This window comes from Anopheles merus, chromosome 2L (assembly GCF_017562075.2).
Source record: "Anopheles merus strain MAF chromosome 2L, AmerM5.1, whole genome shotgun sequence".
NCBI classification, from domain to species: Eukaryota; Metazoa; Arthropoda; class Insecta; order Diptera; family Culicidae; genus Anopheles; species Anopheles merus.
In genome coordinates this window covers 52,474,782-52,492,262 of record NC_054083.1, presented here as the reverse complement: position 1 = coordinate 52,492,262, position 17,481 = coordinate 52,474,782, and the positions used below count along the sequence as shown (strand labels likewise).

The following is a 17,481-nucleotide window of genomic DNA, read 5'->3' as shown; positions in this document are numbered from 1 at the left end:
AGGGGTAAAGATTGAGTGTTTTGTATAAATATACGAATGTCATGGTGTAAAATATGGAATGTGTAGACATACGATATCATGTAAATGTGGTATGTGGAAAATCTTGAACCTTTAATCTTATCTTGCATAATTTGATGTGAACATAGGTTAGTTAATATTATGTTTACCTTCAATCTCTTCGATCAGAACTTCCGATGGCATTTGAGGAATAGTGTGAGTAATGGTATCATCGAATGTTTCTTCGATTACTGCCCCATGTTCCTTAATGATCTTTGTGTTTTTGGACTTTATGAATGTCTGGTTGTTGTCTGTACATGTTTCAAATGTAGTGATGTATTCAGGAGATGTGTGTTCGTGCGTTTCGGCATCTAGAATAATATGTAAGAATGTTGTAAGTTGTGTGTTGCAATAAATATACAAAAATATGATGCAATGATGTGTGTAGCTAATCTCTTACCCTCAGTATCATGTAGAATAAGTGATTGTGAGTGTGTGTCTTGTGTATCAAGCTGTGGAGTGGTAGTGTGTGTTTGCTTCTTAGATTTTCCTTTTTGTTTCGGCTTGATGGCTTGCAGGAGCTCGCATGGAGCAGGGATTAGTTCCTCGATCGTCGGCCGATCGAATGGTTCCTCAGAAGAGATAGGAGCACTTAACTTAAGAAGCTCCTGCACAATATCATCCGTGTCATTGCCCTTCCTCTTGATGGTTTTGATCTTCTTTTTCTTAGTTTTCACAAATTCAATAGACGGAGTCTCCTCAGACACGGTTGGAACTGTTTCAGGAGCCGTCTCTTCCTCAGTCATGGTGACCGTGGTCTCGGGTACTTGATCGTCTTCTTGCACAGTCACAATCTTGACCTCCTCGACCTTTCCGGCCGTCTTCTTCTTGATGACCTTGGTTTTGGTGACGTGCTTCTTGGGCTTTCCTTCCTTATTGATGGTCTCAACGACCTCAACATGCTCTGGGAGCTCCTCAATAACTGGTTGCTCCATGGGAGTCTGTTCGAGGACCAACTCGTCTACCTCTTCCTGAGGAACTTCTTCGGAGCTGGGCTCGCCTTGCTTGATCTTCTTGACCTTCTTCTTGACGATCTTGGTAGTCTTCGTCTTAAGCGTTGACTGCATTGGCTCTGGATACTCATCCATAACAGCTTCGAGAGGCTTGCGCTCCTCCTCGAAAGGCTCTGTAACCTCATATGGAACCTCATGCTCGGTGACTGTGACAGTTGTCTCAGGCTGTTTTCCATCTTCCTCTACGGTAACTTCCTCAGTGACCTTTTCCTTGGGCCCAACACGCTTCTTGATGATCTTTTTCTTAACGACCGTCTTCTTGACTACACCGGTGTCAGATCTGACTTCTTCTACGACTTCTGGATGCTCTTCGATCGTTGTTTCCTCAACCGGTCGCAAGCGCTTCGGCATATCGACATCGATCTTCTCGTACTGTTCAAGCTCAGTTTTGTGCACTTCCAGGTTGAGAAGACGCTCAATGATATCGTCAGAGTCGTCAGTAGTCTTGATGGTCTTGACCTTCTTCTTCTTGGGCTTAGGCTTGTCATCAACTGGTTTGAGTTCGGGAGTTTCTTCCTCGGTTACAGTGATGGTGGTTTCCGGAGCCATGTCGTCTTGTTGAACAGTGACTACCTCGATATGCTCCTCCTTTTGCCCGACACGTTTCTTGATGGTCTTCTTTTTCGTGACTTGCTTTTTAGTTTGACCAGTTTTGGTGACGACTTCGGTGACCTTGACCTCTTCTGGAAGCTCCTCAATTTCAAGGGCTTCTACAGCAGTCTGAGGTATGATGTCCAGTTTAGGCGCTGTTCCGTCGACGTGTTCGTACGGTTGCAGTTCTGTGCTAGTGACTTCGAGCTTAAGCAGCTTCTGAACAATAGTTGTCGTATCCTCCCCCTTCTTCTTGATGGTTTTGATCTTCTTTTTCTTAGGTTTGAGGACTTCAACCGACGGAGTCTCCTCAGACACGGTTGGAACTGTTTCAGGAGCCGTCTCCTCCTCAGTCATGGTGACCGTGGTCTCGGGTACTTGATCGTCTTCTTGCACAGTCACAATCTTGACCTCCTCGACCTTTCCGGCCGTCTTCTTCTTGATGACCTTGGTTTTGGTGACGTGCTTCTTGGGCTTCCCTTCCTTAGTGATGGTCTCAACGACCTCAACATGCTCTGGGAGCTCCTCAATAACTGGTTGCTCCATGGGAGTCTGTTCGAGGACCAACTCGTCTACCTCTTCCTGAGGAACTTCTTCGGAGCTGGGCTCGCCTTGCTTGATCTTCTTGACCTTCTTCTTGACGATCTTGGTAGTCTTCGTCTTAAGCGTTGCCTGCATTGGCTCTGGATACTCATCCACAACAGCTTCGAGAGGCTTGCGCTCCTCCTCGAAAGGCTCTGTAACCTCATATGGAACCTCATGCTCGGTGACTGTGACAGTTGTCTCAGGCTGTTTTCCATCTTCCTCTACGGTAACTTCCTCAGTGACCTCTTCCTTGGGCCCAACACGCTTCTTGATGATCTTTTTCTTAACGACCGTCTTCTTGACTACACCGGTGTCAGATCTGACTTCTTCTACGACTTCTGGATGCTCTTCGATCGTTGTTTCCTCAACCGGTCGCAAGCGCTTCGGCATATCGACATCGATCTTCTCGTACTGTTCAAGCTCAGTTTTGTGCACTTCCAGGTTGAGAAGACGCTCAATGATATCGTCAGAGTCGTCAGTAGTCTTGATGGTCTTGACCTTCTTCTTCTTGGGCTTAGGCTTGTCATCAACTGGTTTGAGCTCGGGAGTTTCTTCCTCGGTTACAGTGATGGTGGTTTCCGGAGCCATGTCGTCTTGTTGAACAGTGACTACTTCGATATGCTCCTCCTTTTGCCCGACACGTTTCTTGATGGTCTTCTTTTTCGTGACTTGCTTTTTAGTTTGACCAGTTTTGGTGACGACTTCGGTGACCTTGACCTCTTCTGGAAGCTCCTCAATTTCAAGAGCTTCTACAGCAGTCTGAGGTATGATGTCCAGTTTAGGCGCTGTTCCGTCGACGTGTTCGTACGGTTGCAGTTCTGTGCTAGTGACTTCGAGCTTAAGCAGCTTCTGAACAATAGTTGTCGTATCCTCTCCCTTCTTCTTGATGGTTTTGATCTTCTTTTTCTTAGGTTTGAGGACTTCAACCGACGGAGTCTCCTCAGACACGGTTGGAACTGTTTCAGGAGCCGTCTCCTCCTCAGTCATGGTGACCGTGGTCTCGGGTACTTGATCGTCTTCTTGCACAGTCACAATCTTGACCTCCTCGACCTTTCCGGCCGTCTTCTTCTTGATGACCTTGGTTTTGGTGACGTGCTTCTTGGGCTTCCCTTCCTTAGTGATGGTCTCAACGACCTCAACATGCTCTGGGAGCTCCTCAATAACTGGTTGCTCCATGGGAGTCTGTTCGAGGACCAACTCGTCTACCTCTTCCTGAGGAACTTCTTCGGAGCTGGGCTCGCCTTGCTTGATCTTCTTGACCTTCTTCTTGACGATCTTGGTAGTCTTCGTCTTAAGCGTTGCCTGCATTGGCTCTGGATACTCATCCACAACAGCTTCGAGAGGCTTGCGCTCCTCCTCGAAAGGCTCTGTAACCTCATATGGAACCTCATGCTCGGTGACTGTGACAGTTGTCTCAGGCTGTTTTCCATCTTCCTCTACGGTAACTTCCTCAGTGACCTCTTCCTTGGGCCCAACACGCTTCTTGATGATCTTTTTCTTAACGACTGTCTTCTTGACTACACCGGTGTCAGATCTGACTTCTTCTACGACTTCTGGATGCTCTTCGATCGTTGTTTCCTCAACCGGTCGCAAGCGCTTCGGCATATCGACATCGAGCTTCTCGTACTGTTCAAGCTCAGTTTTGTGCACTTCCAGGTTGAGAAGACGCTCAATGATATCGTCAGAGTCGTCAGTAGTCTTGATGGTCTTGACCTTCTTCTTCTTGGGCTTAGGCTTGTCATCAACTGGTTTGAGCTCGGGAGTTTCTTCCTCGATTACAGTGATGGTGGTTTCCGGAGCCATATCGTCTTGTTGAACAGTGAGTACCTCGATATGCTCCTCCTTTTGCCCGACACGTTTCTTGATGGTCTTCTTTTTCGTGACTTGCTTTTTGGTTTGACCAGTTTTGGTGACGACTTCGGTGACCATGACCTCTTCTGGAAGCTCCTCAATTTCAAGAGCTTCTACAGCAGTCTGAGGTATGATGTCCAGTTTAGGCGCTGTTCCGTCGACGTGTTCGTACGGTTGTAGTTCTGTGCTAGTGACTTCGAGCTTAAGCAGCTTCTGAACAATAGTTGTCGTATCCTCTCCCTTCTTCTTGATGGTTTTGATCTTCTTTTTCTTAGGTTTGAGGACTTCAACCGACGGAGTCTCCTCAGACACGGTTGGAACTGTTTCAGGAGCCGTCTCCTCCTCAGTCATGGTGACCGTGGTCTCGGGTACTTGATCGTCTTCTTGCACAGTCACAATCTTGACCTCCTCGACCTTTCCGGCCGTCTTCTTCTTGATGACCTTGGTTTTGGTGACGTGCTTCTTGGGCTTTCCTTCCTTAGTGATGGTCTCAACGACCTCAACATGCTCTGGGAGCTCCTCAATAACTGGTTGCTCCATGGGAGTCTGTTCGAGGACCAACTCGTCTACCTCTTCCTGAGGAACTTCTTCGGAGCTGGGCTCGCCTTGCTTGATCTTCTTGACCTTCTTCTTGACGATCTTGGTAGTCTTCGTCTTAAGCGTTGCCTGCATTGGCTCTGGATACTCATCCACAACAGCTTCGAGAGACTTGCGCTCCTCCTCGAAAGGCTCTGTAACCTCATATGGAACCTCATGCTCGGTGACTGTGACAGTTGTCTCAGGCTGTTTTCCATCTTCCTCTACGGTAACTTCCTCAGTGACCTCTTCCTTGGGCCCAACACGCTTCTTGATGATCTTTTTCTTAACGACCGTCTTCTTGACTACACCGGTGTCAGATCTGACTTCTTCTACGACTTCTGGATGCTCTTCGATCGTTGTTTCCTCAACCGGTCGCAAGCGCTTCGGCATATCGACATCGATCTTCTCGTACAGTTCAAGCTCAGTTTTGTGCACTTCCAGGTTGAGAAGACGCTCAATGATATCGTCAGAGTCGTCAGTAGTCTTGATGGTCTTGACCTTCTTCTTCTTGGGCTTAGGCTTGTCATCAACTGGTTTGAGCTCGGGAGTTTCTTCCTCGGTTACAGTGATGGTGGTTTCCGGAGCCATGTCGTCTTGTTGAACAGTGACTACCTCGATATGCTCCTCCTTTTGCCCGACACGTTTCTTGATGGTCTTCTTTTTCGTGACTTGCTTTTTAGTTTGACCAGTTTTGGTGACGACTTCGGTGACCTTGACCTCTTCTGGAAGCTCCTCAATTTCAAGAGCTTCTACAGCAGTCTGAGGTATGATGTCCAGTTTAGTCGCTGTTCCGTCGACGTGTTCGTACGGTTGCAGTTCTGTGCTAGTGACTTCGAGCTTAAGCAGCTTCTGAACAATAGTTGTCGTATCCTCTCCCTTCTTCTTGATGGTTTTGATCTTCTTTTTCTTAGGTTTGAGGACTTCAACCGACGGAGTCTCCTCAGACACGGTTGGAACTGTTTCAGGAGCCGTCTCCTCCTCAGTCATGGTGACCGTGGTCTCGGGTACTTGATCGTCTTCTTGCACAGTCACAATCTTGACCTCCTCGACCTTTCCGGCCGTCTTCTTCTTGATGACCTTGGTTTTGGTGACGTGCTTCTTGGGCTTCCCTTCCTTAGTGATGGTCTCAACGACCTCAACATGCTCTGGGAGCTCCTCAATAACTGGTTGCTCCATGGGAGTCTGTTCGAGGACCAACTCGTCTACCTCTTCCTGAGGAACTTCTTCGGAGCTGGGCTCGCCTTGCTTGATCTTCTTGACCTTCTTCTTGACGATCTTGGTAGTCTTCGTCTTAAGCGTTGCCTGCATTGGCTCTGGATACTCATCCACAACAGCTTCGAGAGGCTTGCGCTCCTCCTCGAAAGGCTCTGTAACCTCATATGGAACCTCATGCTCGGTGACTGTGACAGTTGTCTCAGGCTGTTTTCCATCTTCCTCTACGGTAACTTCCTCAGTGACCTCTTCCTTGGGCCCAACACGCTTCTTGATGATCTTTTTCTTAACGACCGTCTTCTTGACTACACCGGTGTCAGATCTGACTTCTTCTACGACTTCTGGATGCTCTTCGATCGTTGTTTCCTCAACCGGTCGCAAGCGCTTCGGCATATCGACATCGATCTTCTCGTACTGTTCAAGCTCAGTTTTGTGCACTTCCAGATTGAGAAGACGCTCAATGATATCGTCAGAGTCGTCAGTAGTCTTGATGGTCTTGACCTTCTTCTTCTTGGGCTTAGGCTTGTCATCAACTGGTTTGAGCTCGGGAGTTTCTTCCTCGGTTACAGTGATGGTGGTTTCCGGAGCCATGTCGTCTTGTTGAACAGTGAGTACCTCGATATGCTCCTCCTTTTGCCCGACACGTTTCTTGATGGTCTTCTTTTTCGTGACTTGCTTTTTGGTTTGACCAGTTTTGGTGACGACTTCGGTGACCTTGACCTCTTCAGGAAGCTCCTCAATTTCAAGAGCTTCTACAGCAGTCTGAGGTATGATGTCCAGTTTAGGCGCTGTTCCGTCGACGTGTTCGTACGGTTGCAGTTCTGTGCTAGTGACTTCGAGCTTAAGCAGCTTCTGAACAATAGTTGTCGTATCCTCTCCCTTCTTCTTGATGGTTTTGATCTTCTTTTTCTTAGGTTTGAGGACTTCAACCGACGGAGTCTCCTCAGACACGGTTGGAACTGTTTCAGGAGCCGTCTCCTCCTCAGTCATGGTGACCGTGGTCTCGGGTACTTGATCGTCTTCTTGCACAGTCACAATCTTGACCTCCTCGACCTTTCCGGCCGTCTTCTTCTTGATGACCTTGGTTTTGGTGACGTGCTTCTTGGGCTTCCCTTCCTTAGTGATGGTCTCAACGACCTCAACATGCTCTGGGAGCTCCTCAATAACTGGTTGCTCCATGGGAGTCTGTTCGAGGACCAACTCGTCTACCTCTTCCTGAGGAACTTCTTCGGAGCTGGGCTCGCCTTGCTTGATCTTCTTGACCTTCTTCTTGACGATCTTGGTAGTCTTCGTCTTAAGCGTTGCCTGCATTGGCTCTGGATACTCATCCACAACAGCTTCTAGAGGCTTGCGCTCCTCCTCGAAAGGCTCTGTAACCTCATATGGAACCTCATGCTCGGTGACTGTGACAGTTGTCTCAGGCTGTTTTCCATCTTCCTCTACGGTAACTTCCTCAGTGACCTTTTCCTTGGGCCCAACACGCTTCTTGATGATCTTTTTCTTAATGACCTTCTTCTTGATTACACCGGTGTCAGATCTGACTTCTTCTACGACTTCTGGATACTCTTCGATCGTTGTTTCCTCAACCGGTCGCAAGCGCTTCGGCATATCGACATCGATCTTCTCGTACTGTTCAAGCTCAGTTTTGTGCACTTCCAGGTTGAGAAGACGCTCAATGATATCGTCAGAGTCGTCAGTAGTCTTGATGGTCTTGACCTTCTTCTTCTTGGGCTTAGGCTTGTCATCAACTGGTTTGAGCTCGGGAGTTTCTTCCTCGGTTACAGTGATGGTGGTTTCCGGAGCCATGTCGTCTTGTTGAACAGTGACTACCTCGATATGCTCCTCCTTTTGCCCGACACGTTTCTTGATGGTCTTCTTTTTCGTGACTTGCTTTTTGGTTTGACCAGTTTTGTTGACGACTTCGGTAACCTTGACCTCTTCAGGAAGCTCCTCAATTTCAAGAGCTTCTACAGCAGTCTGAGGTATGATGTCCAGTTTAGGCGCTGTTCCGTCGACGTGTTCGTACGGTTGCAGTTCTGTGCTAGTGACTTCGAGCTTAAGCAGCTTCTGAACAATAGTTGTCGTATCCTCTCCCTTCTTCTTGATGGTTTTGATCTTCTTTTTCTTAGGTTTGAGGACTTCAACCGACGGAGTCTCCTCAGACACGGTTGGAACTGTTTCAGGAGCCGTCTCCTCCTCAGTCATGGTGACCGTGGTCTCGGGTACTTGATCGTCTTCTTGCACAGTCACAATCTTGACCTCCTCGACCTTTCCGGCCGTCTTCTTCTTGATGACCTTGGTTTTGGTGACGTGCTTCTTGGACTTTCCTTCCTTAGTGATGGTCTCAACGACCTCAACATGCTCTGGGAGCTCCTCAATAACTGGTTGCTCGATGGGAGTCTGTTCGAGGACCAACTCGTCTACCTCTTCCTGAGGAACTTCTTCGGAGCTGGGCTCGCCTTGCTTGATCTTCTTGACCTTCTTCTTGACGATCTTGGTAGTCTTCGTCTTAAGCGTTGCCTGCATTGGCTCTGGATACTCATCCACAACAGCTTCGAGAGGCTTGCGCTCCTCCTCGAAAGGCTCTGTAACCTCATATGGAACCTCATGCTCGCTGACTGTGACAGTTGTCTCAGGCTGTTTTCCATCTTCCTCTACGGCAACTTCCTCAGTGACCTCTTCCTTGGGCCCAACACGCTTCTTGATGATCTTTTTCTTAACGACCGTCTTCTTGACTACACCGGTGTCAGATCTGACTTCTTCTACGACTTCTGGATGCTCTTCGATCGTTGTTTCCTCAATCGGCTGCACAATTTGTGATGCGTCCGTTTGTTGCTGGTTATCCAGTGAGATTTCGATGGCTTCTTGCTCCGGAAGTTTCGTTGCACTTACAGTGACAGTTGTGATGGGCGCTTGATCATTTTCCTGGATTGTGACAATTTCTGTGAGCTGCTCTTTTCCATCGATGCTCTGTTTCACCACTCGCTTTTTCATTACTTGTATTTTCGTTTTTCCCTGTTCAATGACTTTTTGTGAGACGCGCACTTCTTCCGGCATGGATTGTTTTCGTTTTTGAATGTGTATGTTTTGTGTATCTTCTGTGTGTATGATTTGTTCTTCCTGATGTGTGGCTTGACTAGTGATCTGTCTGCTCTGTGATGTAGTGGTACGTGTTTTGTGGCCAGTGTGATCTGTTGGAATAGTGGTAAAGGTGTATGTTTAGTGTAAACTGTTGTTCTTGCCTCACTACAGATATGTGTACAATGGTGTAATAATGCAGTAAAATTGACAAAGGTAAGCTTTTGTATAGCATTTAGCGTATCTGTGTTCCGTGTTTAGGAACGACAGATAATATTGTACAATGTAAATTGATATTTAGTAAGCCGTATAGTTTATGACATGAATGTGATGAAAATGGGCATTGGTTATGCATTTTTCCCACCCTGTACTTACCCAGTGCTATCACAGGACGAGACTCCTCGTACGTGAGCAGAGCAGATTCAGTCAGTCTTGCGAACCGCTGTTCTGGCTCTTGAGCAAGCTCGATCCGATCTGTGCACTCGTCGAGAGTCGTTTCGGAAACATGAACCGTTTGGTTAGTGATAAAGGTAACCGACGCCCGCCTGCCAGACGTTACGAAGTCGATGGCAGCGTCGCTCTGTTCATTACTAGCTACTTCTAAACATTCAGGTGCCCTCAAACCTTCCTCCAGCGTGGCGGAGGCAAACTTACGTGGCTGCACGGTCTCTTCGAGTAGCTGTGCCGTGTCGGATGTGAGCAGTTCAGATTGCAGGGGTACAACCGTCATATCGGTAAACTTCATCGACGCCGTTTGGGTTTCTGACCGCAGACTGAAATCGGCCCTATCTAGCCCTTCCCCTAGCACCGTTTCGGTCGTGGTCGAAACGAACAAATTCGATACCGTGCGCTGTGCCTGTTGCGTGGTGGTTTCTTTCGGTGTGGACAGTTTATCGTACGAGTCCTGGCTCACGGTTTCCGTGGTGGAAGCCGCAGGAAGCTGTTCTGTAAGACTAGGCTTAACACTAGTTGTGGGCTCGCGATGCGGTGTCAATTCACTCACAGCATCTGATACATCCACCGTACTTTGAAGTGGAAGCTCAAGCCCTTGCATGTCGAACGTGGGATACTTTTTGTCCATCGTTAGCGTGGACGAAAACTGTTCCGTTCCCTCGTACACGGTCGTCTGCTCCACCGTAGTCTGTAGCAATTGATCGGGCGTAAAGCTAGCTTCAACCGGCTTGGTGCCGTCGGCTGGTAGCGTCTTTGACTCTTGCAACGTTAATACCTCCTGCACCAGAAGTGATTTCTTGGTGTCTTCATCCGCGAGTGTCTTGGCCGTTTGTTGCGTTAGTTCGAGCTGTTGCTTGTATTCGGACGTGTTTTCAAACACCATCGTTTCGATCACCGTCGTTTCGTCGATGGTATCGGACTTGACAAGTGCCTTCGTCTTGGGTACTTGTCCTTGCGGTGCATCCACCACACTCTGCAGTGTGTCCACTTGCTCCACTGTAAGCGATTTCAGAGCATCACTCGGCACCAGTTTCGCCTTTTGACTATCGATCTCTGTTATCTCAACACCTTCCTTGGCTTTTTGTTCGGTGATAACTTCGGTGATGGTAACTCCTGTTACGGCATCCAGGCTCGTCGTTGCTCGATGTTCTTCCGGCGTTAGACGCTCTTGCTGTTGTGCTAGATCCTCGTACACGACTGTTTCGCTTACGATCGTCTGTTCGTACTGGTCTTTGGTCGAAGTTGCCGCTTGCTTTTGAGCAGGACTGGAAGGCAGCTCCGTTGCATCTTGACTCACCTGAACTTCTTCTACAATGACAGATTTCATCGGTTCAGCTTCTGCAAGGGCTTGTGCGTGGAAATCTTTAGCAATTGATTTCACATCGTAACCCTCTTTTTCTCGCTGCTCAACCACAACTTCCAACACCTGCAGCTCTACGTTTGGCAGCACAGCAGTGGCAGCCGTTCTCCCTGCCGGATGATCGTCAGGCACCAGAGTGGTGGCCGCTTCAAGCACTGTCGTTTCTGACTCGACCGTTTCTTGCAGGTTGTCCGTTTGGGGAGTCGCCGTGGCAGTAGCTACAGCTGCGTCGAGCTCTTCCAGAGCGTCCGAAGAGTGCACCTCTTGAATTGCGATCGATTTGTGCAAACCGGCTGTAGTTGGGTGAGCTGTGTAGTCCTTTGCAATTTCATGCACATCGAAGCCCTCCCTTTCTTTCTGCTCGGCAATCACCTCCGTTACGATGAGTTCCTGCACCGGCTGAACGTCAATGTTGGCGAGCTTTTGCTCGGGTGTTTGATCGGTCGGTTTCTCAGACAGCATCTCGTACACCATGGTTTCTTGTATGGTTTTTTGTTCGTGTTCAGATTCGTTAACCAACGCACGGTTCTCGCTGGCAACAGTTAATTCCTCCTTCATCACACCGTGCATTTCAACCGTTTGAACTTGTTCCACCGCCACTGACTTGAGTATCTGCGATGGAACAACCTGGGCGGAGTAGCCGCTGGCAATTTGCTGCACATCGAACCCTTCCGATTCCTTCTGTTCGCATACAACCTCCGTAACGACTAGCTCTTCGCGAGGTTGCATCGAGGAGGATGCTGTTTTTCCTTCCGGGACAGTTTGTTGTTCGAAACGATCTGTTGCTTCGAGCACGACCTGCTCGGAAATGGTCGTTTCCTGATGTTCGTCACTACGTACGGAGGCAAGGGTGGAGGATGCTGTTTCCTTAGCTTCAATGTTTTCTGTTCCACTGGACAGAATCACTTCCTCCACGGTGATCGATTTCAGTGGCTCGGTAGGGATCGTTTTCGCCGACTGCTGTACTATCAAATCGGACACGCTGTATCCGTCATTCTCCTTCTGCTCCACAATTACCTCCGTTACGTGAAGTTCCGTCTGACTCGGCAACACCTTTTCCGCGTGCTTTGACTCCGGCTGGGACACTTGTTCCAGGTTAGCAACGTTTTCCAGCACAACCGTTTCGGCGATGACTCGTTCCTCGATCTCGTCCGTCAGCGGTTTGGCATGGGAGGTGTGTGGTGTATCTACGAATTGCTTGACATCGTCCATTGGCAGTGTTTCCTCTATCTGTACTGATCGCAACGTGTGCGATGGAACCTCTTTAGCGTTGTAGTTGCTTGCTATCTGCTGCACATCGTATCCTTCTTGCTCTTTCTGCTCCGTAATGACCTCCATCACGAGTAGCTCACTGCTGGCTTCAATATTGGAGGTGGCTGATTTGTGTGTCGGTTTTTGCTGTTCATCCAGCTTCTCGAAACCTTCGAGAATGAGCTGCTCGGTGACGGTTTGTGATTCAAACTGCTCTTTGCGAACGCTTACCGTGAGTGGGATGGACCGTAGCTGTTCCACATCACCCACCACGTCCGATGTCTGCACCTCCTCCACGATGACCGATTTGAGCGTATGCGAGGGAAGCATTTTGACGACATGCTCTTGTGCGATATCCTGTATCGAGTAGCCGTCCTTTTCCTTCTGCTCCACAATTACCTCCGTCACGTGCAACTCCGTCATGGGAGTGATGTTTGGTAGTGCTTGCTTTTCCGACGGCGTAAACTCCATCGTGTAGTTATCGATCGTCTCCAGAACGAATGCTTCACGCACAATCGTCTCCTCTAACTTGTCGTCCGTGACGGCGGCAGAGGTAGCTTCTGCTGTCTGATCATGCCGAAGCTTGTCAACTCTTTCCTCCGGAAGTGTCTCTTGGATCGTAATCGATTTGAGCGAGTGTGTGGTCATGGTTGTCGTGGCTGTGTGATCGCGCGCCAGTTCAGCCACATTGTAGCCTTCGCGTTCTTTCTGTTCGCTTACGATCTCGGTCACGATCAGTTCCGCGTTGGGGATGAAGGACCGATCGGCTGATTTGGCTGCAGGCATCTCATCCACCGGCAGCTGCTGTGAGCCTTCGTACACAGTCGTCTCCTGGACGGTGGTTTGTTCGAACTGTTCGCTACGCACCGAAGCCGAGCTGAGCAGCTGCTGGGGCGATTTAAGCTGATCAATCGTGTCGGATGCGGTGATTTCTTCAACCATTACCGTCTTTAATGCATGACCAGCAACAGCTGTGGCCGTGTGGTCTTGTGCGAGCTCCGCCACACTGAAGCCATCGCACTCCTTCTGTCCGACGTTGATCTCTGTAACAATTACGCCAATCTGTGGCTCATAAAGCGATTCTGCTGATTTGGGTGTCGGTTTGGGAGTAGCTTCAAGTGCTGGCGTCTCTTCGAAGACAAACGTTTCGGAAACGGTCGTTTGTTCTAGCTCGTCGTTCTGGGTCGTTGCTTTCGTCTCGCTGGCCAATGCTTGACTAAGCTGAGATGCGTCTTCACTCGCAAACGTTTCCTCTACTTGGACCGATTTGAGCGAATGCGTCGGTACCTGTTTGGCAACATAATCCTGAGCGATCTTTGCCACATTGAATCCTTCTCTTTCCTTCTGCTCGGCAACGGTTTCACTGACGAGTAGCTCGTTGATGGGAATCACTGTTAAATCAGCCAACTTTTCGGTCGGTTTAACCTCCTCAACCATGCCAGCGGTGGCTTCGTAAGCGATCATTTCAGAGACCATTGTTTGCTCGAGCTGATCGCTACGAACACTGGCCAGGGTTTCAACCGGTACGGTTTGTTCTATCCTGGTAAGGCTTTCCGAAGCTTCAACCTGCTCCACTGTAACCGATTTGAGCATATGCGTGGGTAGGGAGTGAGCGTGTGCATCTTTCACTGCCAGCTCGTCTACCTTTTCCTGTTCCTTCTGCTCAACTATCACTTCCGTTACCGTAAGCTCACTGTTCGGTTCGAGCGCTGGGACGGCCTGGCGCATGGCGACATTTTCTCGTTCATACTGATTCACCGCTTCCAGCACAAGTTGCTCACTTACAATCTTCTCTTCCAGCTGGTCACGCTGCATGGTGGCAAGTGACTCGACAACGGCAGGAGCCACGATGCTGGTGACCGAGTCGACCGCTTCTGTTGTCTCCACCTGTACGGATTTGAGCGTGTGCGTCGGTACAGAGCGAGCCGTATGGTCTTTGGCAATTTCGGCCACATCGAAACCTTCTCGCTCGCGATCCTCGGCGACGACTTCGGTGATGGTAAGTTCGGTGCTAGGTTGTAACAGTGTTTCGGCTTGTTTCTGCTCAGGTTTACTGTCCTCTTTAAGATTGTTTACATCTTCCAGGATAACCATCTCCTGTACGGTCGTCTGCTCAAGTGCGTCTCCAATCTTAACGATTGCTTCAGAAGCGTGTGTTTCATCAGCTGCCAGTGTTTCAGTGTGGCTAGACAGTTGCACTTCTTCGATGAGCACTGACTTGAGCGCTTCCGTCGGGACCGGCTTTGCGGAGCGATCTTTCACAGGTTGTATGATTTCTTCCTGTTCCCGCTGCTCCGAAACTATCTCCGTCACGGTTAAGCCTTCAACAGGACGTTCAACGTTCGCGGTGGCCAATTTTTGGGCAGGAGCATCAGGCACGGTGTACTGTTGTGTGCCCTCCAGTATCATCGCCTCAGATACGATCGTTTCCTCCAGCTCATCACCTTTGACGTAGGCTTGCGTGATATCTTGCGTTTGTTGAATGTCTAGCCGGTCTGTTCCTTCACTGGCAACCGTTTCCTCCACCAGTACCGTCTTGAGCGAATGCGTCGGGATTGGTTTGATCGTTTGATCCTTGGCCAGCTCCTGCAGTTTACATTCTTCGTTCGCCATCTGACCACTAACGACCTCCGTCACAATGAGCTCGCTGGCCAGACTGGGCAGCTGCAGTTCGGCCGTCTTCTCTTCCGGTCGAACTGTTTCCTCCTGCGACCGGACCGTCTCGTAGATGGTGATTTCGGAAACAATCTTTTCATCATGTTCACCGGCCCCAACTAGACGTGCCAGCTGGGACGTTGGGGTAGTTTGGAGCAGCTCAGCCGCAGATACATTGGCGATCGTTTCCTGCACCAACACCGACTTCAGACTATCGGTTGGCGTCGGTTTTAGTGTTTGATCTTGCGGCATAGCGTACGGTTGGAAGGTAAATTCCCGTTCGGCCGTTTCATGCTGCACAACCTCTAGCTGATGCTGCAGGTTAAGCTGCTGCTCGGCATATGCCGAAGGTGCAGCAGCTTTAGCGAGTAGGTCAGCTTCCTTCTCATTTGCATCTACCGTCGTAACGGAGTGTGATTGGATTGGAACAAAGCTGGTCGATGCCTGCTCGGAACGGTCGACGATGGCTTCCGGTGAGAATCTTCCTGCCGTATCAGCTGTCTCCACCTCGGTGATTGCAAGATTTTCGATAGGTTCGAGCAGTGTCGCAGCAATCGCTTCGTTCGGCCGAGGAGCTCCTTGATGGAGGGTTTCCTTCTCGTGGATAAATGGCAGCGTGGATTCGCTTACGGGTTTGAGTGCCGTAAGAGTGGTCTGTGCCATCGCACTGTCCGTCACTTCAAACGGTGCAAGCGATGCTTCCGCTTCGTTGCTTAGTACCTTCGACACCGAAACACACGTTCGCTCCAGGAACTCTACGTTCGCTCGTTTGGACTCGAACGGCTGAGCCTGGAAGTCTTGGGCGGTGATATTATCATTAACCAGTTGCGTTGTGAGTTGGTTTTCGAACATTGTCACAGAGCCAGTGGCTTGGTAGGAGCTCATCTTCGGTGTTGCTGAAAACTCCACCTCAGACTCTCCAACCTGTTGTGCCGTAACGGACAATGGTTCCTTGGTTAGGAGCTCCACATCGGCCCACTGCTGCGGAGGCAAACGTCCTGGCTGATATGTGTCCTCCTTTTCCGGAGCATTCATAACCTCCGTCGTGTACGATTTCTGTTCCACGATTGCTGGACGGGCACTTTCCGTCGGAACCACCAGCTCAGGATAGTAACGACTCGGTGCGTCCTGAGTGATGGTCTCTTCCGTCTGAATGGATTCCGACGGTAGTATCTGGTAGTGTGGTTGTACGGTGGGCAGTTTCATGTGACCGTCAAACGTTTCTTCCTTTTCGATGCGGTTTACTTCCGTCACCTGAAGCGACTCCTTCGATAGTACGTTCGTGTGGGCATGGCTAGGCGTTGGGCGTTGCAAAATCGACAACTCACGCTCCGACTGTGAGGACACCGTTTCCTGCACGATCGTTGCATCGTGCGTCAGCAGCTGTAAGGTGGCGCTGCCTACAGTTTCGACCACCTGTTCCAAAACAGCGGTCGAGTCTTGTGCTGTGGACTCGCTCACGATGAGCGATTGTACGGGTGCGAAATCGGCCGTAGCCGACGCTTGCTGGGGCATCGTTTGCGGGCTTCGATCGAACGAGCTTTCCTGCGGACTCACCTCGGAAACCTGAACCGGCTCATTCACACCGAACAGCTTGTAGTGCGGACTGGCTGCCAGGCGCGCACTGTCCGGCAGCATCGTGTCGGACTCACGCTCGGACAAAAAGATCTCCTCAGTTACCAGGGCCGTTTCCGGCACGACCTTGACAGTAGCACTAGTGCCGGTGGCCGTGTCAGGCTCGACCAGATTCGACACCTGACTCAGCACGGTCGACTCGCTCGTCACGGACGCCACCTCCAGCGGGAGGCTGTGCGCTTCCCGGACGGGCGAGGTAAGAAAATCGGGGGCCAACTCTTCCTGCACCTGCTCCTCGCTTGGCAGCAGAGGCCGCAGCGGTTGGAGGGGCTGTCTGCGACGTTGCTGCGTTAGGCGCCTGCGCTCCTCGATCGACTCTTCACTGTCGACAATCTCTGTCTCGTCTTCGTGTTTGTGCTGCTGCCGTTTGTCGGAGCGAAGTTTCTTGTGTTTTTTCTTCGTGACAGTGGTGTTGTTCGTGGTGATAGTTGTGGTGGCAATCGCAGTATGGCTGCCGGTGCTATGATGGGCGTCTTCTCTGAGATCGGGTGTTTCTGTGGAATCATGCGAAGTTGGAACAATAGGATTCAGTGGGTCTGGGGGCAGCAATGGAGCCGCGCAATAGAGTGTTACTACGAGCTACTCTAAACAGTTTGCAAAGGTGTACCAAATTATTGGGTGCATTGATGTGTCTCCGAAAAGTAGTGGCATGATGTGTTGTAAGAGAGTGTACAAAGTGTACGTGAAGTGACGTAAAACGGATGTGTTCAATTGAAGCCTACCGTTGGTGTAGGAGGCAGTACTGCCATTGTTGAAAAGTGAAACAAAGACAGAGCTTGTGATAGACAGAGAGTTGTTTGTTTTTCATAGAGACAGCGATAGAAGATGTAGAAGATACAGAACAGAACAGACGAAGAAGTAGTGGGAAGACATTGAATTTCGTGCAGTGCGAGTGACACTACAAAGAACGATCCAATCGAGATAATAGAGATAGTGAAGAGGCTTGGCGTCTAACTCATTCACATTCTTCAATCGACAGGCACACAACAGAGCAGCCATTCCGGCGGTGATCCTAAAGAAACGGATGCGCAGGCTTTAACGACGCTAGTGTAGTAAACTATGGCTAACAGGCGTTTGCTGAATATATAGTGTACAAACAATCGTGTCATGCCCCAAACGAGCATTAGCGCAACATTTGGTTGGCATTTGGGCCAACCTTTG

At 49.7% G+C, this 17,481-nt stretch overlaps 1 protein-coding gene across 1 annotated transcript in view; it reads right to left on the bottom strand.

The window, feature by feature from the left end:
* LOC121593820 (titin-like) overlaps positions 1–17,481 on the bottom strand; it is a 158,880-nt gene that overhangs the window by 25,547 nt on the left and 115,852 nt on the right. Inside the window, 3 exon segments of the mRNA XM_041916522.1 lie at positions 168–368; positions 458–9,079; positions 9,621–16,814. Of these exon segments, the coding sequence (XP_041772456.1) occupies positions 168–368; positions 458–9,079; positions 9,621–16,814 (16,017 nt within the window).